We start from the raw sequence: 19,952 nt of genomic DNA, 5'->3' as shown, positions 1-19,952 counted from the left end.
ATACATTATTTAATGTCATAACTTAACTCCTGCTTGTTTTTTACTCTATGAAATTGTCTGAGGTTATAGATGAAGAAGGGAAGTTGGGAAGAAGTTATAAAGTGGTAGGTCTATGGGATTTGAGACATTCTGATAGTCTGCACAATAAAGGGGAAAGTAGAGCAATATAGAACTCTACCAAGACAAAACATATCTGAAAATTGAAAGTACACCTTATGAGAAGGACTTAGGAGTCTTAGTGGACTCAATACTATTATCTGCCAGACAGTGGTCAGAAACCATTAAGATGGCTAACAGTATGCTAGGTTATATGGTACAATGTGTGGCATACAAGTCCAAGGAGGTTACACTTAAGTTTTTAACACAATGGTGAGGTATCATCTAGAGTACTGGGTACAATTTTTGGTTTCCAGGCTACCAAAAGAACATAGCAATGCTAGAAAAAATTCAGAGAAGACAGACTGGTTGACTCCAGGGCTACATGGGATGAGTTATGAAGAAAGATTAAAAGAGCTCTACCGTATAAGTTTAAGCTGAAGAAGATTAAGAGGAGACATGGTTTAAGTGTTTAAAATTATGAAGGGAATTAGTACAGTGGATCAAGGACTGTTATTTTAAAATGAGTTAATCAAAAACAAGGGGACACAGTTGGAAAGTTGTTAAGGACAAATTTTGCATAAACATTAGGACATTTTTCTTTACAAAGACAACATTAGACACATGAAATAAAGTACCAAGTAGTGTGGTAGACAAGGACTTCAGGAACTTTCAAAACTAGACTTGATGTTATTTTAGAAAATTGAAATGGATAGGACTGGCAAGCTTGTTGATCTAAAGACCTGTTCTCGTCTAGGTTGTTCTAATGTTCTAATGACAACTGAACAAGGTATTTTGTAAATATGGCCATAAATCATGTGGAGGCAGACATGAGTAAATGCTACAATACTGGTGAAGCATCATGCACAACGCTATTCTCATAAACAAACAATTTATTTCAATATTACTATTGTGGTCTCCTTGCTAGTGTTACATAATGTACTTTGGAACAACCATGTAGCAACTGAAAATTTTACCACACTCAAATTAATTCAAACAATAACATATTTATAAAAATGGAAAAAAAAACCAAGACATTATTTATTTATACAACAGCTCTACAGTTAGCAATCATAACAGAGCACATAATGCAAAGAAAGTTTGAGGGTACTGTATATATTTTCTCTCCACTATTTTGTTATATAATTTGAAGTTACACAATCAGTTTTCCAAATTGCCAAAGATTAAAAAAATTATGTTACACTCAATGTTTTAGGGAATATTTTATATATACTACATCACCAAATATTACACATACTACATTGAAAAAAATATTCTTTATACTAAGAAATTATTTCAAAACTCTTCATGGTCCCATGACCTTGTAATGGAGTATGTATGTACAGAAAATGTTTAAATGTACTTCATATGCAAATAATCTCAATCTGTAAAAAGTAAACCAAAAATGTTTTTATTTCTGTAAGACTCTGCATACTTTAAATACTTACTTTATCATTTGTATCCTCAGCATATTCCAATGGAGTAAACTGATGTTTGTTACGAACATTTACAGATGCCCCAGAGTTAACCAACAGCTCTACCAAAAGTGAGTTATTTGCTCTTGCAGCCTCGTGTAATGCTGTATTTCCTTGACTGTTTGAGATATTCAGTGAAGCTCCACTCTGAAGATCAAAGGGTGAAACATCAATTTCAGTAAGCACAACAGTCTAAGTAAAGAAATATAAATCTCAAGGCTAAAAACGTTAGAGAAAAAAAAGTCTCCAGTGTTCTCTAAACAACAATAATTTATTTTAAAAAAACATATGAATTGTGTCCTGGTTATAGAACATGACATACTGTGTAAGAGTAGTTAATAAGGTATTAGAAAAACTTGTATACTGCAAAAGAACAGTGTCAGTTTAAAACTCTAATATCTTAAATTTTAATCATACCACACTCAGAAGTGCTATTTCTCATATTAACTCAGTAACTAAGCAAAAAACATCAAACCTGTCCTTAATCTACTCTTCATTTAAGATAATTGAAGCATTTTGTATCCTCTCATAATATTGATAAAGTAAAACAAAGATTTCTATGTACCAGAAGACAATATTGTCAATTTTTATTTTTATTGCAAGTGGAACTTTAATATGCATTGATCTTTATGAAACATGGAGTTTTATTTATAATTTAGCAAAATAGAACAATAGAACAAGTTCAGTTAGCTGCATTATTAAACAAACCTTAAAACTCAGCAGATTTTATTTTATAAACTTTAACTGATTTTAAATAGTAACAGTCTTTCCTTCAGAGGCTCCACAGTACTAGGGCAGACCTATCAAATTGTGGCCGGTGGACCACATGCAGGTCAGAAGCAACCCCTGAGTGGCCCACTGGCCCAGCCTGTGGTCCCATCAGAAACGCAGAGAAAAAGCGAGAAAGACACATTTCAATAAATTCCTGCAGTAGTACTGACTATGAATGTAACAGTTCCCATAGCCTAGCAACATTCAACCCACAATGCTGTGCATTGTTGTTGTGAGTCTGGAAGTGGTGGTAGTAGTCTATAATACAGTGATTTATAGACTGTATATTTTTTTTTTTGTGATGGTATCTCGGCTGTGACAGCTGGTTGTGGTATCAACTACATACTAAATGATTCTATTATTAATTGTGTGCTGAGTCTTAGTTATATTTCAGTTTCACTAAGTGAGAGCGAACATGGGTTTTCGCAGATTGTTAATCCAATTAAGAGTCTCATTACTAACAAGCACTGTCTCCACACTTCTCTTCATATGATTGGTTGGCCCTTCATTCACATATTTCAGTCCTGCGGATTTATGGCTGTTAAGAGGACGATGATCGGCAAATGACACTCAAAGCAAAGAATGAATTAAAAAGACTGCATTTGATTAAAACATGCAAAAAGTTTGGAATTTTCTTTAAAACTCAGTCAAATTAAGTACTCATTGCTTTGCGGGACAACAAATATTTTTTGTAGAATGTAGAGCTTGTTATTATCCAGTGGTTAATATTCTTCAATTGTGGAAATTCAACATTTGTAATTTTACACTGTCAGGCACAATATTATGCAGCATGATATGCCAATGCAGTATGCCGAAGGAGAAGAAGAGGGGGGAGACGTGTCCGGAGGCAGGAGGAGAGGAGGAAAGTAAAGAGAGTGGAACTGAGGGTAGGAACTTTGAATGTTGGCAGTGTGACTAGTAAGGGGAGAGAGTTAGCAGATATGATGAAGAGAAGGAAGGTTGATATATTGTGCATGCAAGAGACTAAATGGAAGGGGAGAAAGGCCAGGTGGATTGGAGGTGGATTCAAAATGCTCTATCTTAGTGTGGATGGGAGTAGAAATGGGGTAGGAGTTATTCTGAAGGAACAGTATGTCAAGAGTGTTTTGGAGGTGAAAAGAGTGTCAGGCAGAGTAATGATTATGAAGCTGGAAATTGGAGGTGTGATGATGAATGTTGTTAGTGCACATGCACCGCAAGTTGGGTGTGCAATGGGTGAGAAAGATTTTTGGAGTGACTTGGATGAAGTGATGAACAGTGTACCCAAGGGACAGAAAGTGGTGATTGGAGCGGATTTCAATGAGCATGTTGGTGAAGGGAACAGAGGAGACGAGGAGGTGATGGGTAGGTATGGTGTCAAGGAGAGGAATGAAGAAGGTCAGAGGATAGTGGATTTTGCCAAAAGGATGGACATGGCTGTGGTGAATATGTATTTTAAGAAGAGGGAGGAACATAGGGTTACGTACAAGAGTGGAGGAAGATGCACACAAGTAGATTACATCCAATGCAGAAGAGTTGATCTGAAGGAGATTGAAGACTGCAAAGTGGTGGCAGGGAAAAAGTGTAGTTAAGCAGCATAGGATAGTGGTCTGTAGGATGATGTTGGAGATCAAGAAGAGGAAGAGAGTGAGGGCAGAGCCAAGGATCAAATGGTGGAAGTTGAAAAAGGAAGACTACAAGGTTAAGTTTAGGGAGAAGGTGAGACAGGCACTGGGTGGCAGTGAAGAGTTACCAGACAGCTTTGAAACCACAGCAGATGTAGTAAGGGTGACAGCAAGAAGAGTGCTTGGCATGACATCTGGAAAGAGGAAGGAGGAAAAGGAAACCTGGTTGTGGAATGAGGAAATACAGGAGAGTATACAGAGGAAGACGATGGCAAAGAAGAAGTGGGATAGTCAGAGAGATGCAGAAAATAGACAAGAGTACAAGAAGATAAGGCGCAAGGTGAAGACAGAGGTGGCGAAGGCTGAAGAAAAGGCGTATGATGAGTTGTATGAGAGGTTGGACACTAAGGAGGGAGAAAAGGACCTGTACCGATTGGCTAGACAGAGGGATTGAGCTGGGAAAGATGTGCAGCAGGTTAGGGTGATAAAGGATAAAGATGGAAACGTACTTACAAGCGAGGAGAGTGTGTTGAGTAGATGGAAAGAGTACTTTGAGAGGCTGATGAATGAAGATAACGAGAGAGAAGAGGTTGGATGATGTGGAGATAGTGAATCAGGATTTGCAACGGATTAGCAAGGAGGAAGTAAGGATAGCTATGAAAAGGATGAAAAATGGAAAGGCCGTTGGTCCAGATGACATGCCCATAGAAGCATGGTGGTGTTTAGGAGAGATGGCAGTGGAGTTTTTAACCAGATTGTTTAATGAAATCTTGGAAAGTGAGAGGACACCTGAGGAGTGGAGAAGTAGTGTACTGGTGCCAATATTTAAGAATAAGGGGTATGTGCAGGACTGCAGTAACTACAGGGGAATACAATTGATGAGCCACAGCATGAAGTTATGGGAAAGAGTAGAGGAAGCTAGGTTAAGAAGTGAGGTGATGATTAGTGAGCAGCAGTATGGTTTAATGCCAAGAAAGAGCAACACAGATGCAATGCTTGCTCTGAGGATGTTGATGGAGAAGTTTAGAGAAGGCCAGATGGAGTTACATTGCGTCTTTGTGGACCTGGAGAAAGCATATGACAGGGTGCCTCAAGAGGAGCTGTGGTATTGTATGAGGAAGTCGGGAGTGGCAGAGAAGTACGTAAGAGTTGTACAGGAAATGTACGAGGGAAGTGTGACAGTGATGAGGTCTGCGGTAGGAGTGATGGATGCATTCAGGTTGGAGGTGGGATTACATCAGGGATCGGCTCTGAGCCCTTTCTTATTTGCAATTGTGATGGACAGGTTGACAGACGAGATTAGACAGGAGTCCCTGTGGACTATGATGTTTGCTGATGACGTTGTGATCTGTAGCAATAGTAGGGAGCAGGTTGAGGAGACCCTGGAGAGATGGAGATATGCTCTAGAGAGGAGAGAAATGAAGGTCAGTAGGAACAAGACAGAATACATTTGTGTAAATGAGAGGGAGGTCAGTGGAATGGTGAGGATGCAGGGAGTAGAGTTGGCGAAGGTGGATGAGTTTAAATACTTGGGATCAACAGTACAGAGTAATGGGGATTGTGGAAGAGAGGTGAAAAAGAGAGTGCAGGTAGGGTGGAATGGGTGGAGAAGAGTGTCAGGAGTAATTTGTGACAGATGGGTATCAGCAAGAGTGAAAGGGAAGGTCTACAGGACGGTAGTGAGACCAGCTATGTTATATGGGTTGGAGACGGTGGCACTGACCAGAAAGCAGGAGACAGAGCTGGAGGTAGCAGAGTTAAAGATGCTAAGATATGCATTGGGTGTGACGAGGATGGATAGGATTAGAAATGAGTACATTAGAGGGTCAGCTCAAGTTGGACGGTTGGGAGACAAAGTCAGAGAGGCAAGATTGCGTTGGTTTGGACATGTACAGAGGAGAGATGATGGGTATATTGGGAGAAGGATGCTAAGGATAGAGCTGCCAGGGAAGAGGAAAAGAGGAAGGCCTAAGCGAAGGTTTATGGATGTGGTGAGAGGACATGCAGGTGATGGGTGTAACAGAACAAGACACAGAGGACAGAAAGATATGGAAGAAGATGATCCGCTGTGGCAACTCCTAACGGGAGCAGCCGAAAGAAGCAGAAGAAGAAGATACACCTAAGCTGGTGGTGCAATAATAGCGCTGCTCCCATGCAATCAAGAGATGTAAGCAAAGAAATATAAGCAAAGAAACAACAAAAGTTGTTTTCAGCCAAGCACCATAAACTTCCAGGAAAGGCTGTGTGAGTTGGCTCCACTGCCAAGGCTACCCCAAACCCTGAACTGAATTAATCAATTTTGCTATTTCTGTTGTGAAAAAAGATATTATCAGTATAGCTTTCTATATGTATTACCAGTAAAACAAATCTTCCTCATATACAGTAGTTGAAAAGCTCATGATTACAATGGTTGTCAAATAAAGATAAAAATGTACCATATTGAAGACTTACGCCTATTTCATATTTACCAGAAATTCTGATATTTCAAAATGTAGTTTGTAAACTAATTAATGTAGAAATTTCAAATGTGTTTAAAACTGTATTAGACTACATGTTTAATAGAAGCATATTTGGAAAAGAAATGCAAAGAAATTCAAAATAAGCACTGAACTTGAAATAATACATTTTTAATCATATAAACTCTTGACTACATGCTAAATCAGTACATACAGCAAAGCATAAACTAAAAAAAATGATACTAAAATATATCAGCTCCATGTCACAGTAATATTATACATTTAACTGATAAAATACCTCTAGCAAGACCTTCACTGTATCATGATCACCTCGCAAGACCGCATGGATCAAAGGTGTGTTCCCAAAATGGTCCTTCTTATTCATCTTGGCATTACATCCTAGTAGGTACCTCACAGTCTAGCACAATAAAAGAAAAGTATAATTAACCTTAATTTTAACATTGCTCAAAATTACAGTATATTCTGGGCCAGTGCTTGGCTTTTTAAACTAAACTGTTCTTTTAGAAATTAGCTGAAACATACTTGCTTTAATAAACAAAATAATAAAATATTTGCCTACAGTAGGAAAATAATATTAATCCACAATATAAACACAAACAATATTAATCCAAACAATAAACACCAGTTTAATTAAAATCATAGCTGACTATTTGGTAGATACTGACCTGGAGGTTACCATTTTGGCAGGCCAAATGAAGAGAAGTAGCACCGTGTGTATTTTCTATATTGATGTTGGCACCATGGGCAATTAACAACGAGACTAAATTTTCCCTTCCATGAAGTGCAGCTACATGGAGGGGAGTGAAGCCATCCTGGTTGCTAACATTAATTTCAAAGCCACATATTTGGTTGTAGGTCACCTTCTGGGAAAAAACAGAAATGGATAAAATCTTTAATGTTAATAATTGTTTATCAATGATTATTATTATAACCAAAATCACTAAATCAAAATGTCAACAACCCCGATTACATTATTAATATTAAATTGCACCTTTAAAGAAAAAACAAGAAACAATATTTCTAATTGAGACACAGTTGTTTACATTCCATTAAGAAAAGGATTTGCTCTGCTGCAAACTGTATTAACCCACCAGTGTAAAAAAAAAAAAAAAAAAAAGCACACCAACCCGGGTTAACAATGGTCACCACCAGTACTGTTAACCAACAGGGTGCTGGCGGAAATTGGGATACTGTTGGCCAAAGAAGGAGAAGAAAAGGGGGTAGACATGTCCGGAAGCAGGAGGAGAGGAGGAATGTAAAGAGAATGAAACTGAGGATAGGAGCTTTGAATGTTGGCAGTATGACTGGTAAGGGGAGAGAGTTAGCTGATGTGATGGAGAGAAGGAAGGTTGATCTATTGTGTGTGCAAAAAACTAAATGGAAGAGGAGTAAGGCCAGGTGGATAGGAGATGGATTCAATTTGTTCTATCATGGTGTGGATGGGAGTAGAAACGGGGTAAGGGTTTTTCTGAAGGAACAGTATGTCAAGAGTGTTTTGGAGGTGAAAAGACAGAGTGAAACTGAAGGTGTGATGATGAATGTTGCTCGTGCATATGCCCTGCAAGCTGAGTGTGCGATGAATGAGAAAGAAGATTTCTGGAGTATTCTGGATGAAGTGATGGACAGTTGACCCAAGGGATAGAGAGTGGTGATTGGAGTGGATTTCAATGAACATGTTGGTGAAGGGAACAGAGGAGGTGAGGAGGTGAAGGGTAGTTATGGTGTCAAGGAATGGAATGAAGAAGGTCAGATGATAGATTTTGCAAAAAGGATGGAATTGGCTGTGGTGAATATGTATTTTCAGACGATGGAGGAACGTAGGGTGATGTATAAGAGTGGAGGAAGATGTACATTGGTAGACTATATCCTTTGCAGGAGGGTCAATCTGAAGGAGATTGAAGACTGCAAAGTGGTGGCAGGGGAAAGTGTGGTTAGGCCGCATAGGATGGTGGTCTGTAGGATGACGTTGGAGATCAAGAAGAGTACAAGGTTGAGTTCAGGGAGGAGGTAAACAGGCACTAGGTGGCAGTGAAGAGATACCAGACAACTGAGCAACTACCTGGTGGTGGAATGGGGAAGAACAGGAGAGTATACAGAGGGAGATGTCGGCGAAGAAGTAGTGGGATAGTCAGAGAAATGCAGAAAGTAGACAAGAGTAGAAGGAGATAAGGTGTAAGGTGAAGAGAGAGGTGGTGAAGGCTAAAGAAAGGAATGTGATGAGTTGTATGAAAGGCCGGCCACTAAGGGGGGAGGAAAAGGACTTGTACCGATTGGCTAGACAAAGGGACCAAGCTTGCAAAGATGTGCAGCAGATTAGGGTGACAAAGGATAAAGATGGAAACATACTCACAAGCGGGGAGGATGTGTTGAGCAGATGGAAAGAGTACTTTGAGAGGCTGATGAATGAAGAGAATGAGAGAGACAGAAGGTTGGATGATGTGGCGATAGTGAATCAGGAAGTGCAATGGATTAGCATGGAGGAAGTAAGGACAGCTATGAAGAATGGAAAGGCTGTTGGTTACGATGACATACCTGTGGAAGCATGGAGATGTTTAGGAGAGATGGCAGTAGAGTTTTTAACCAGATTGCTTAATTGAATCTTGGAAAGTGAGAGGATGCCTGAGGAGTGGAGAAGTAGTGTACTGGTACTGATGTTTAAGAAAAAGGAGGATGTGCAGAGCTGTAGTAAGTACAATGCGGTGGGTTGGCACCCTGCCCGGGATTGGTTCCTACCTTGTGCCCTGTGTTGGCTGGGATTGGCTCCAGCAGACCCCCGTGACCCTGTGTTCAGATTCAGCGGGTTGGGAAATGGATGGATGGTGGTAAGTACAGGGGAAAAAAATTGATGAGCCACAGCATGAAATTATGGGAAAGAGTAGTGGAAGCTAGGTTAAGAAGGGATGTGATGATTAGTGAGCAGCAGTATGGGTTCATGCCAGGAAAGAGCACCACAGATGCGATGTTTGCTCTGAGGGTACTGATGGAGAAGTATAGAGAGGGCCAGAAGGAGTTGCATTGTGTCTTTGTGGACCTAGAGAAAGTATATTACAGGGTGCCCCGAGAGGAGTTGTGGTATTGTATGAGGAAGTCGGGAGTGGCAGAGAAGTATGTAAGACTTGTACAGGATATGTATGAGGGAAGTGTGACAGTGGTGAGGTCTTCGGTAGGAGTGATAGATGCATTCAGCATGGAGGTGGGATTGCATCAGGGACTGGCTCTAAGCCCTTTTTTATTTGCAATGATGATGGACAGGTTGACAGACGAGATTAGACAGGAGTCCCCCTGGACTCAGAATACTGTACATGTGTGTGAATGAGAGGGAGTTCAGAGGAATGGTGAAGATGCACGGAATAGAGTTGTCGAAGGTGGTTGAGTTTAAATACTTGGGCTCAACTGTACAGAGTAACGAGGGATTGTGGAAGAGAGTGAAAAAGAGTGCAGGTAAGGTGGAATGGGTGGAGAAGAGTGTCAGGAGTACTTTGTGACAGACGGGTATCAGCAAGAGTGAAAGGAAAGGTCTACAGGACGATAGTGAGACCAGCTATGTTATATGGTTTGGAGACAGTGGCACTGACCAAAAAACAGGACACTGATCTGGAGGTGGAAGAGTTAAAGATGCTAAGATTTGCATTGGGTGGGATAAGGTTGGATAGGATTAGGAATGAGTACATTAGAGGGTCAGCACAGGTTGGATGGTTTGGAGACAAAGTCAGAGAAGCGAGATTGTGTTGGTTTGGACATGTACAGACGAGAGATTCTGAGTATATTAGGAAAACAATGCTAAGGATAGAACTGCCAGGCAAGAGAAAAAGAGGAAGGCCTAAGAGGAGGTTTATGGATGTGGTGAGAGAGGACATGCAGGTGATGGGTGTAATAGAGCAAGATGAAGAGGACAGGAAGATATGGGAAAAAAGTTGATCTACTGCGGCAACCCCTAAGGACAGCAACCGAAAGAAGATTACAGTGCATCTGGAAAGCATTCACAGCACATCACTTTTTCAAAATTTTGTTATGTTACAGCCTTATTCCAAAATGGATTAAATTCATTTTTTTTTGACAACGTGAAAAAAGTTTACTTGAGATTTTTGCAAATTTATTAAAAATAAAAAAATTGAGAAAACACATTTACATAAGTATTCACAGCCTTTGTCATGAAGCTCAAAATTGAGCTAAGGTGCATCCTGTTTTCCCTGATCATCCTTGAGATGTTTCTGCAGCTTAATTGGAGTCCACCTGTGGTAAATTCAGTTAATTGGACATGATTGGAAAGGCACACACCTGTCTATATAAGGTCCCACAGTTGACAGTTCATGTCAGAGCACAAACCAGGCATGAAGTCAAAGGAATTGTCTGTAGACCTCTGAGACAGGATTGTCTCGAGGCACATATCTGGGGAAGGTTACAGAAAAATTTCTGCTGCTTTGAAGGTCCCAATGAGCACAGTGGCCTTCATCACCCATAAGTGGAAGAAGTTCGAAACCACCAGGACTCTTCCTAGAGTTGGCCGGCCATCTAACCTGAGCAATCAGAGGAGAAGGGCCTTAGTCAGGGAGGTGACCAAGAACCCAATGGTCACTCTGTCACAGCTCCAGAGGTCCTCTGTGGAGACAGGAGAACCTTCCAGAAGGACAACCATCTCTGCAGTAATCCACCAATCAGACCTGTATGGTAGAGTGGCCAGACGGAAGCCACTCCTTAGTAAAAGGCACATGGAAGCCTTCCTGGAGTTTGCCAAAAGGCACCTGAAGGACTCTCAGACCATGAGAAGGAAAACTCTCTGGTCTGATGAGACAAAGATTGAACTCTGGTGTGAATGCCAGGAGTCACATTTGGAGGAAACCAGGCACCGCTCATCACCAGGCCAATGCCATCCCTACAGTGAAGCATGGTGGTGGCAGCATCATGCTGTGGGGATGTTTTTCAGCGGCAGGAACTGGGAGACTAGTCAGGATAAAAGGAAAGATGACTGCAGCAATGTACAGAGACATCCTGGATGAAAACCTGCTCAAAGGAGTGGCTTCAGGACAACTCTGTGAATGTCCTTGAGTAGCCCAGCCAGAGCCCAGACTTGAATCCGATTGAACATCTCTGGAGAGATCTTAAAATGGCTGTGCACTGTCGCTTCCCATCCAACCTGATGGAGCTTGAGAGGTGCTGCAAAGAGGAATGGGCGAAACTGGCCAAGGACAGGTGTGCCAAGCTTGTGGCATCATATTTAACAAGACTTGAGGCTGTAATTGCTGCCAAAGGTGCATTGACAAAGTATTGAGCAAAGGCTGTGAATACTTATGTACATGTGATTTCTCAGTTATTTTATTTTTAATAAATTTGCAAAAACCTCAAGTAAACTTTTTTCACGTTGTCATTATGGGGTGTTGTGTGTAGAATTCTGAGGAAAAAAAATGAATTTAATCCATTTTGGAATAAGGCTGTAACAGATGAAAATCCGCGATATAGAAAGACCATATAAATAAACACTTTTATAGTTTAAGCCTTAAAATACCCATCCCACACGCTTTAAACACATGTAAACTTATAAAACACACTTTGTTAATAATAATAATAAATAATAATTCATTACATTTATATAGTGCTTTTCTCACTACTCAAAGCGCTATCCACACAGGGAGGAACCGGGAAGTGAACCCACAATCTTCCACAGTCTCCTTACTGCAAAGCAGCAGCACTACCACTGCGCCACCTGTGAGGACACATATGATATGTGAATGTCGGAACAAGGATATGAGTAACATCTCTCTATTATAAAAAATTTTAAGTTCATGCAAGACAAGGCAGTGAGACAGGAAAACAGCTGCTGTACAGGCTTTTAAATTATTGACACGCAGAGCGACAAGCAGCACAAAGACCACTTCTCCTTAGCGTGCATTCAGCAACTCACCCCCCCTCTGTTCGTAACGCGAAGCGGCAGGAGTGTAGCGCTCCTCCAGGGAGGGGGGTTTAGGCGAACGTGCATTCAGTCCTTTCCGTAAAGGAAATAAAAAGAAGTGTTTTGGACATTCTGGTGTCTGTCTGTCTGTCTGTGTCCGGGGGTCATATTCCACAATGGCGCCCAACGTGGGGCCCTCCTCCTGCTAAAAGGAGGGGACCCCGTTTTCAAAAAAATAATTTTGTGGAGGCTGTCCACACAGTGGACAAAGACGCACGCCTACCGCGGCACGCATTCCTGGGCCTACAGCTCCAGAAAACGCTCGCCGAGGACCACGTCTAACGAACATCCACCACAATGAGGAGGAAGAAGGGCAAAAGCATCCTGAAAGCAGTGATGCCTGTACCCCGCGTCGTTGTTGCGGATGCACGGGTCGGCGGGGCAACGGAAGAGGCCACCCAGCCACAGCACTCTCAAGCAGACGGGATTCGGGAGGTAAGCCTTGCGTATGACGGCGATACACTTGGCGGGCTTAGCCTGCGGTCCCCTGGGCTTGCTTTTTAGCAGGGGATTGCCCGAATCTGCGTCTGTGGCCAAAGCACGGCGACCCATGGAGCGATGATGAGACGGCGACGGGAGACGAAGAGGAGCCACTGCGAACTGCAGAAGGGCTGCGGGGCGGAAGCTGCCCGGAAGACTCTTCCCCGACCAAGTCCGCTCATAGGGTGGAGGGAGCGTTGGAGGACCAGAAGTCTCTCCCAGAGACAGGCACAGGATTAGACGGAATGTGTTGTGTACCCGCCGGTGAGTGGTCGAAGGCGGGACTAATGAACGTCAATCCTGGGACAGTCGAAGACCCAACTGAGCAGGTGCAGGAGTGCTATGGCTCCCAGCCGGACGGGAAAACTGAACAAACTGTAAGTTCCGTGCCGGCTGATGTTTTGGTTTTGCTGGCGGCTGTACGAGAGCTGGAGGAAGCCCTTCGGCCTGTACAGTCGCTGTTTCAGGTCCTGCGCTTGATGCGAGAGGTGATCGATGGGCTGGAGAAGAAAACGGAGGCTTCCCTGACGACCATAAAGCAGTGGGGGGGGGGGGGGGGGGGGGGGTCAAAGTACACCGTGAGATTCTCCAGGCAGAGCGTTGATGCGGTGCGGGTAGGTATTACTAGCAGCGTAAAGGAAAGGGGAAGCCCTAGCGAAGGGACCCATGACGGCAATGACCGGAGTCGAACAGCAGGGGGTCCCACAGTAGATCGGGGAACGAGTACTGAGCAAGCAGCGGGAGAAGAGACGGGGGACGGTGCCGGCTTGTATGTGTCGGCACCCAAACCGCCCCGCTACAAGAAGCTGCAGCACTCGGAACCCGATCGAGAGGAGTGCAAACAGCACGGGGTCCCTCTTTGTCCCATAAGGGGATCCAGGCTGTTGCAGCACCCCAGAGTAACGGGAGGCCCTGGAGAAAGAAGGGGGGTTCTCCCGACAGAAAGAACCGGTGTCCGGAAAGCTCGCAGGTGGTGAGAGAGCTCTCCCCACGGTGGTAAAGAGCAGTCCCAAACCTGATTGAGGAGAAACAGGCACGGGCGTTCCCGTCTTGTTTTCAGGTCCGGAGGGCACCGGAAAGTCGAGGGGGCCGGCGATGTTACAAGTGCCATGGGGCCGGTCATCTGTGAAGACGTTGTCCGTAACGCCAGTAGGCGGCGTCGGGACGATGTCTCCGCCTCTTTTATGTCATGTTTTGCAGGACCGGACCATGGACGATTATATGCCGGCGCCCCGCCATGGGAAACACATAGCCCTTGCGGGACGGGCCGCCTTGCTGTACAGGCTTCAGCTGGTGCTGGGGCAGTGTCCCAGATGAATAGGGACCCTACCCAGCCGGGACGCCTGGATGGTCCCCGTGATGGACAATACTTCCCCTGGGCCACGAGGGGGGCAGCCGCCCAGGTCTGCTTGTGGGCCACTGGACCGGAGCTGGGACACTCATCCCTACCGGAGGCCGTGGTCACCACCAGGGGGGCGCCCAGACAGTTGTGAAGTCCTGAATAGCAGCACTTCCGACACATCAGGAAGTGCTGCCGGAAGAATTCCCAGGGGCACCCGGAGTGCTGCCGGGGACTCTCTTGACACTATCCGCCACACCAGGAAGTGTCATCAAGGGGGAGCACCTGGAGCTCATCCGGGTCAATATATAAGGGACCGCCTCCCTCCAGAAGCTGAGCCAGAGTTGGGAGGAAGGAGACGAAGCTTGTGAGGAGGGTCGGAAAGAGAAAAGAAAGAAAGGAGGAAAAGAGTGTTGGAGGAAGGCATTGTGGTGGGTAAAGGAAATAAAAAGAAGTGTTTTGGACATTCTGGTGTCTGTCTGTCTGTCTGTGTCCGGGGGTATGCTTTCCAAACTGTATATAAATGTGTGCCTAAGGCTTTGGAAGAACAAAGAAAGCAATGGGGATCATTGGAATACCACATAATTAAACATTTAGAGGTTCAGATAAAAGTGGTGTACAAATTTAAATTGAATATGTTGCTGATTTGTTTTTTTGGATGCAGGAGTTATGTCTTTGATAATCTGTATCAGTTACGACAGTGGAAGATCACATTGCCAAAATCCTAGAAAGAACTTACAGAAACAGAAATCATACTAGAGGATAAAGGGTGAATAATGAAAACGCAGTGTAGAAGACAAAGAGAAACTAAAAGACATGACAACAGACCAGAGCTGAAGATACAAGACAAAACAGGATGGAATAGGAAATATGGACCTCAGTGACTGGAAGGTTCTCAGCCCTAAGTCTTTTAAAATATTACCAATAGTAGTAATTACCTCCTATACGCTGAATATGGACCATTTATGCTGGGGGTGTGGGAGTGTGGACTTTAGAAAAGACCTAATTAAAGAGATTAAAGAGAAGAAGTGGAAGGAACCCAGGGATGGACCCAGTGCAGCTTTGATTGGAAACCATGATGCAAGCAATCCATTCATGGCTGCAGAGAAGATCACCAAGTATATCTCAAACAAACTGAGTGCCCCTAGACATGGTTTCAGATCAGTTAATGCCACCCCACCACCTGATTAAGAAAAAGTGTTTTATGGAGGTTCTTTTGCCATTCCATAGAAATTGAGACACAAGAGATCTAAATGCATGCTAATACTTTATGGAGAAAGCTAAAGGAAGCAGAGCAATGTCCATTTTGATAGCTGCTAATTTAGAATGTTAGGGCATGTTGGACTAAGTGGACAGAGAGTCTTTAGCATTCTTAATCATACATACAGTTAGGTCCATAAATATTTGGACAGACACAACTTTTTTTCTAATTTTGGTTATGTACATTACCACAATGAATTTTAAATGAAACAACTCAGATGCAGTTGAAGTTCAGACTTTCAGCTTTAATTCAGTGGGGTGAACAAAACGATTGCATTAAAATGTGAGGCAACTAAAGCATTTTTTTAACACAATCCCTTCATTTCAGGGGCTCAAAAGTAATTGGACAATTGACTCAAAGCCAATTTCATGGCCAGGTGTGGGCAAGTCCGTCGTTATGTCACTATCAATTAAGCAGATAAAAGGCCTGGAGTTGATTTGAGGTGTGGTGCTTGCATGTGGAAGATTTTGCTGTGAACAGACAACATGCAGTCAAAGGAGCTCTCCATGCAGGTGAAAGAAACCATCCTTAAGCTGCGAAAACAGAAAAAACCCATCAGAGAAATTACTACAATATTACGAGTGGCAAAATCTACAGTTTGGTACATCCTGAGAAAGAAAGCAAGCACTGGTGAACTCAGCAACGCAAAAAGACCTGGACATCCACGGAAGACAACAGTGGTGGATGATCGCAGAGTGATTTCCATGGTGAAACCCCTTCACAACAGCCAACCAAGTGAACAAAACTCTCCAGGGGGAAGGCGTATCGATATCCAAGTCTACCATAAAGAGAAGACTGCATGAAAGTAACTACAGAGGGTGCACTGCAAGGTCCAAGCCACTCATAAGCCTCAAGAATAGAAAGTCTAGATTGGACTTTGCTAAAGAACATCTAAAAAAGCCAGCACAGTTCTGGAAAAATATTCTTTGGACAGATGAAACCAAGATCAACCTCTACCAGAATGATGGCAAGAAAAAAGTATGGAGAAGGCGTGGAACAGCTCATTATCCAAAGCATACCACATCATCTGTAAAACACGGTGGAGGCAGTGTGATGGCTTGGGCGTGCATAGCTGCCAGTGGCACTGGGACACTAGTGTTTATTGATGATGTGACACAGGACAGAAGCAGACAAATGAATTCTGAGGTGTTCAGAGACATACTGTCTGCTCAAATTCAGCTAAATGCAGGCAAATTGATTGGGCAGCGTTTCATGATACAGATAGACAATGACCCAAAACATACAGCCAAAGCAACCCAGGAGCTTATTAAAGCAAAGAAGTGGAAAATTCTTGAATGGCCAAGTCAGTCACCTGATCTTAACCCAACTGAGCATGCATTTCACTTGTTGAAGACTAAACTTCAGACAGAAAAACAAACAGCAACTAAAAGCCGCTGCAGTAAAGGCCTGGCAGAGCATTAAAAAGGAGGAAACCCAGCATCAGGTGATGTCCATGAGTTCAAGACTTCAGGCTTTCATTGCCAGCAAAGGGTTTTCAACCAAGTATTAGAAATGAACATTTTATTTCCAGTTATTTAATTTGTCCAATTACTTTTGAGCCCCTGAAATGAAGGGATTGTGTTAAAAAAATGCTTTAGTTGCTTCACATTTTTACGCAATTGTTTTGTTCACCCCACTGAATTAAAGCTGAAAGTCTGCACTTCAACTGCATCTGAGTTGTTTCATTTAAAATTCATTGTGGTAATGTACAGAACCAAAATTAGAAAAAAGTTGTCTCTGTCCAAATATTTATGGACGTAACTGTATACAGGTGAATATTTTTTTGCTCAGCTCTAAGCTGCACCTATTTAGGCCCCTGCTCGGTTAGCTGTTGGTTCATCAGCTGGGGTTCAACATCCCTTGATGTTTCACCCCATTACCTCATGACCTGCTGATAACCTTTTAAGGAGTTACCATCAAGCCTTGTTCCTGCTCCTCCTCAGCCACAACTAGAACTTGCCTTCTCTGGTTCTTCTGACATATTCCTGGCTGCCTTCTGCAGACTGCTCACCTGTAAACCTAGGTTATTGAGCAAGCATGTTGTTGACAGGCCCACAAACCCTCTGTCTCCAACCTCAATCGGACAGAGCCTCGCACACCTTCTGCCTTCCCTGCACTCTCCAACTAGGTTTGATTATTTTACTTTCTTCAGAGTGTGTGTGGCCTCTATACTTTCCTCACATGACACTGTGAGTTTGACCAGCAGCACATACTTTACACTTGATGGTAATATATTTCAGGAACAGTCAAAATGTTTCCCACCCATACAGGCTTGCTGCAGAGATGCCCTGAGGAAGCCCCAGCCACCAGCAGAAGAAGGAGAAGGCTCATGGCTCGTGCTCATGGCCGATGAGTACACACAGTTTCAGTGGCTACCTTATCCTTCAGTAAAGAGTGAAGTGATAACACTTTGTACTTTCTGGTTAACTTACTATATTTGATCCTGTTCAAGTTGAGTGACAACTGCTGGAAAATTGTCTTTTCCATTTCCTTGTCTGAAAGGCTAGCTGTATATTATGGTCATCTTACTTGCTATTACAGAGAATAACATTTTCTCCACTACATTTAACAGAACTATACCCTTAAATTGGTGGTTTCATTTGGAGTCTTGCTCTTTGGGAATGAAGACCAATATTGATCTTTGCCACTCAGATGGTATGAATTGTTTGGACAAAGCATTTACATTAAGGCCCACAACAGCTTCAGCACTCTTGGGAATATTTTGTAAAGCTTGTACAGCCCTTCTTACCTATGAAATCTCCTCCCTGATCTCACTAAGATTGGGGTAAGGCATGTCAAACACAGCTGATGGCTCAGCAGTTAATATTGTGATGCTCCCAATGGCACTTTCTTTGCAGGGTTGCTGTACTGAGCATGGATGTTTTTCTTTCCAAAAATATATCTATAATTTATTGTAGCAATGTAATTTATGGAGAAAGTGGTGCTAATTTCTAGGTCTTGATGAAGTATGAATACACAACAGCTAGTAAGGAGAAAGATGCAAAGCCAGATAACTTAAGGGCAAAAGGGTGATGTGGTAGAATGAATGTCATAACCTGACTGGGCTTCAAATAAACTAAATAAGATGAGGAAATCTGGAAGATCAGAGGGGTGTTTCCAAGAAAGAGTATGATTTCATCAGTAAGAAGAAAAATGTTGTGGTGAATATCATGTAATCTAAGAGATTAGGTCTGAGTTATGTATATCAAGCGCTGGATGTTCAAGAGAAAGTTCAAAAGGGAAGAGAAAGTGGAAAGCCTTGTCTCGCACTTTACACAAACAGCAACACACCTGTATAATGTCTCACTATGACTGCGATAACCAAGTCAAAACTTTTCTTTTGGTTTAATTAAAAATTAATCTTTTTTAAAATCATTCTGCAGTCTATTCTGACCATAGATAAATCAATTTATATAAAAACACATTACCTATTTATTTGTTTAATGAGCTTCTGTAAAAAGCCAAATTTCCTCCTGAGGACAAAACAAGTTCAATCTAAGGCATTTTGATCATATTAAAGTAACCATTACCAAAAACCTGTTTAACACTAGAATTACTAAAGCCTATGAAATCCAGTCCACCTTAAATCCCTTCGCACCTCTCCATCAGCGTCTTTTGTCTTATAAATGTGTCGATAGGCAGCAAGCAGCCTGCTATCACATCCCCCCTCCATCGCAGAATGGGTGCAAAGTTTTCTCAGCTCAAGTCTGTTTACCTGCGTGTCAGTTGCTTAGAGTTGTATAGAATAAATACTATATCGTTATTTGGAACACATGCATTTCATGTGTGCCCTGTGTCTACAACAATCTATGTAAACACATCGTTAAAACTGAAACCTTTTTCATGTTTTACTAATAACTGACAAAATGTAGACTTGAAGTGTATAATGTGTGAAGCCTGAAGTCTAAATATCAAATAAATACTTTCTCAAAAGGTACAAGTATAACAAAAGAAGCGTGGTTTTATTCAAGAATATAACTGCAGAAAAAGAACCCGCGTTAGGGGTGCAACATTGACACGCTTTTGATACGACTGCTTTGGTAGCGTAGCGATAACAACTGCTGATTGGTAATCAAAAGTACATGGGTTCAAACCCAGACTACTCTGTTCTGAGAAGAGAGCTACTCTTATTGTTACTATTTTAGAATAAAAACACACATTTGATTTGAGTCTGTAACAAACAGTGTAAATTTATGGCACTTGTAAAGGTTAGCTTTGTTTTGTTTTTTTTTAATTCAGTTTTATTCTCCCAGTCACGTTCACACTCCCCCTGATCTGACACTGCTGTTTTCACATAAAGACATCCTATAACAGAGGTGGACTCAGATGATGACGAGGGTTCTACATTGAAGAAAGAATGCACGTTGCTCCTGGCTTGTATTATACCTAGGGCTAGAAGTGGGCCGGTACGTTGTACTGGATCTTCCCTGTTTGTGCATTGTGAATCAAGACAGGGCAGCATATCATGGTCTGATTTCGAAGGGGGAACCTCAGTTCTTCAC

At 42.4% G+C, this 19,952-nt stretch overlaps 1 protein-coding gene across 1 annotated transcript in view; it reads right to left on the bottom strand.

The window, feature by feature from the left end:
- The window catches only part of ankrd27 (ankyrin repeat domain 27 (VPS9 domain)), a 494,306-nt gene that overhangs the window by 39,893 nt on the left and 434,461 nt on the right, over positions 1–19,952 (bottom strand). Inside the window, exons 19-21 of the mRNA XM_051932226.1 lie at positions 7,089–7,286; positions 6,701–6,820; positions 1,545–1,718 (exon numbers count right to left, since the gene is read on the bottom strand). Coding sequence (XP_051788186.1) covers positions 1,545–1,718; positions 6,701–6,820; positions 7,089–7,286 — 492 coding nt within the window. The remainder of the gene's footprint in view (positions 1–1,544; positions 1,719–6,700; positions 6,821–7,088; positions 7,287–19,952) is intronic.

Source organism: Erpetoichthys calabaricus, chromosome 9 (genome assembly GCF_900747795.2).
Source record: "Erpetoichthys calabaricus chromosome 9, fErpCal1.3, whole genome shotgun sequence".
NCBI lineage: Eukaryota > Metazoa > Chordata > Cladistia > Polypteriformes > Polypteridae > Erpetoichthys > Erpetoichthys calabaricus.
This window is presented reverse-complemented; position numbering and strand designations above follow the sequence as displayed.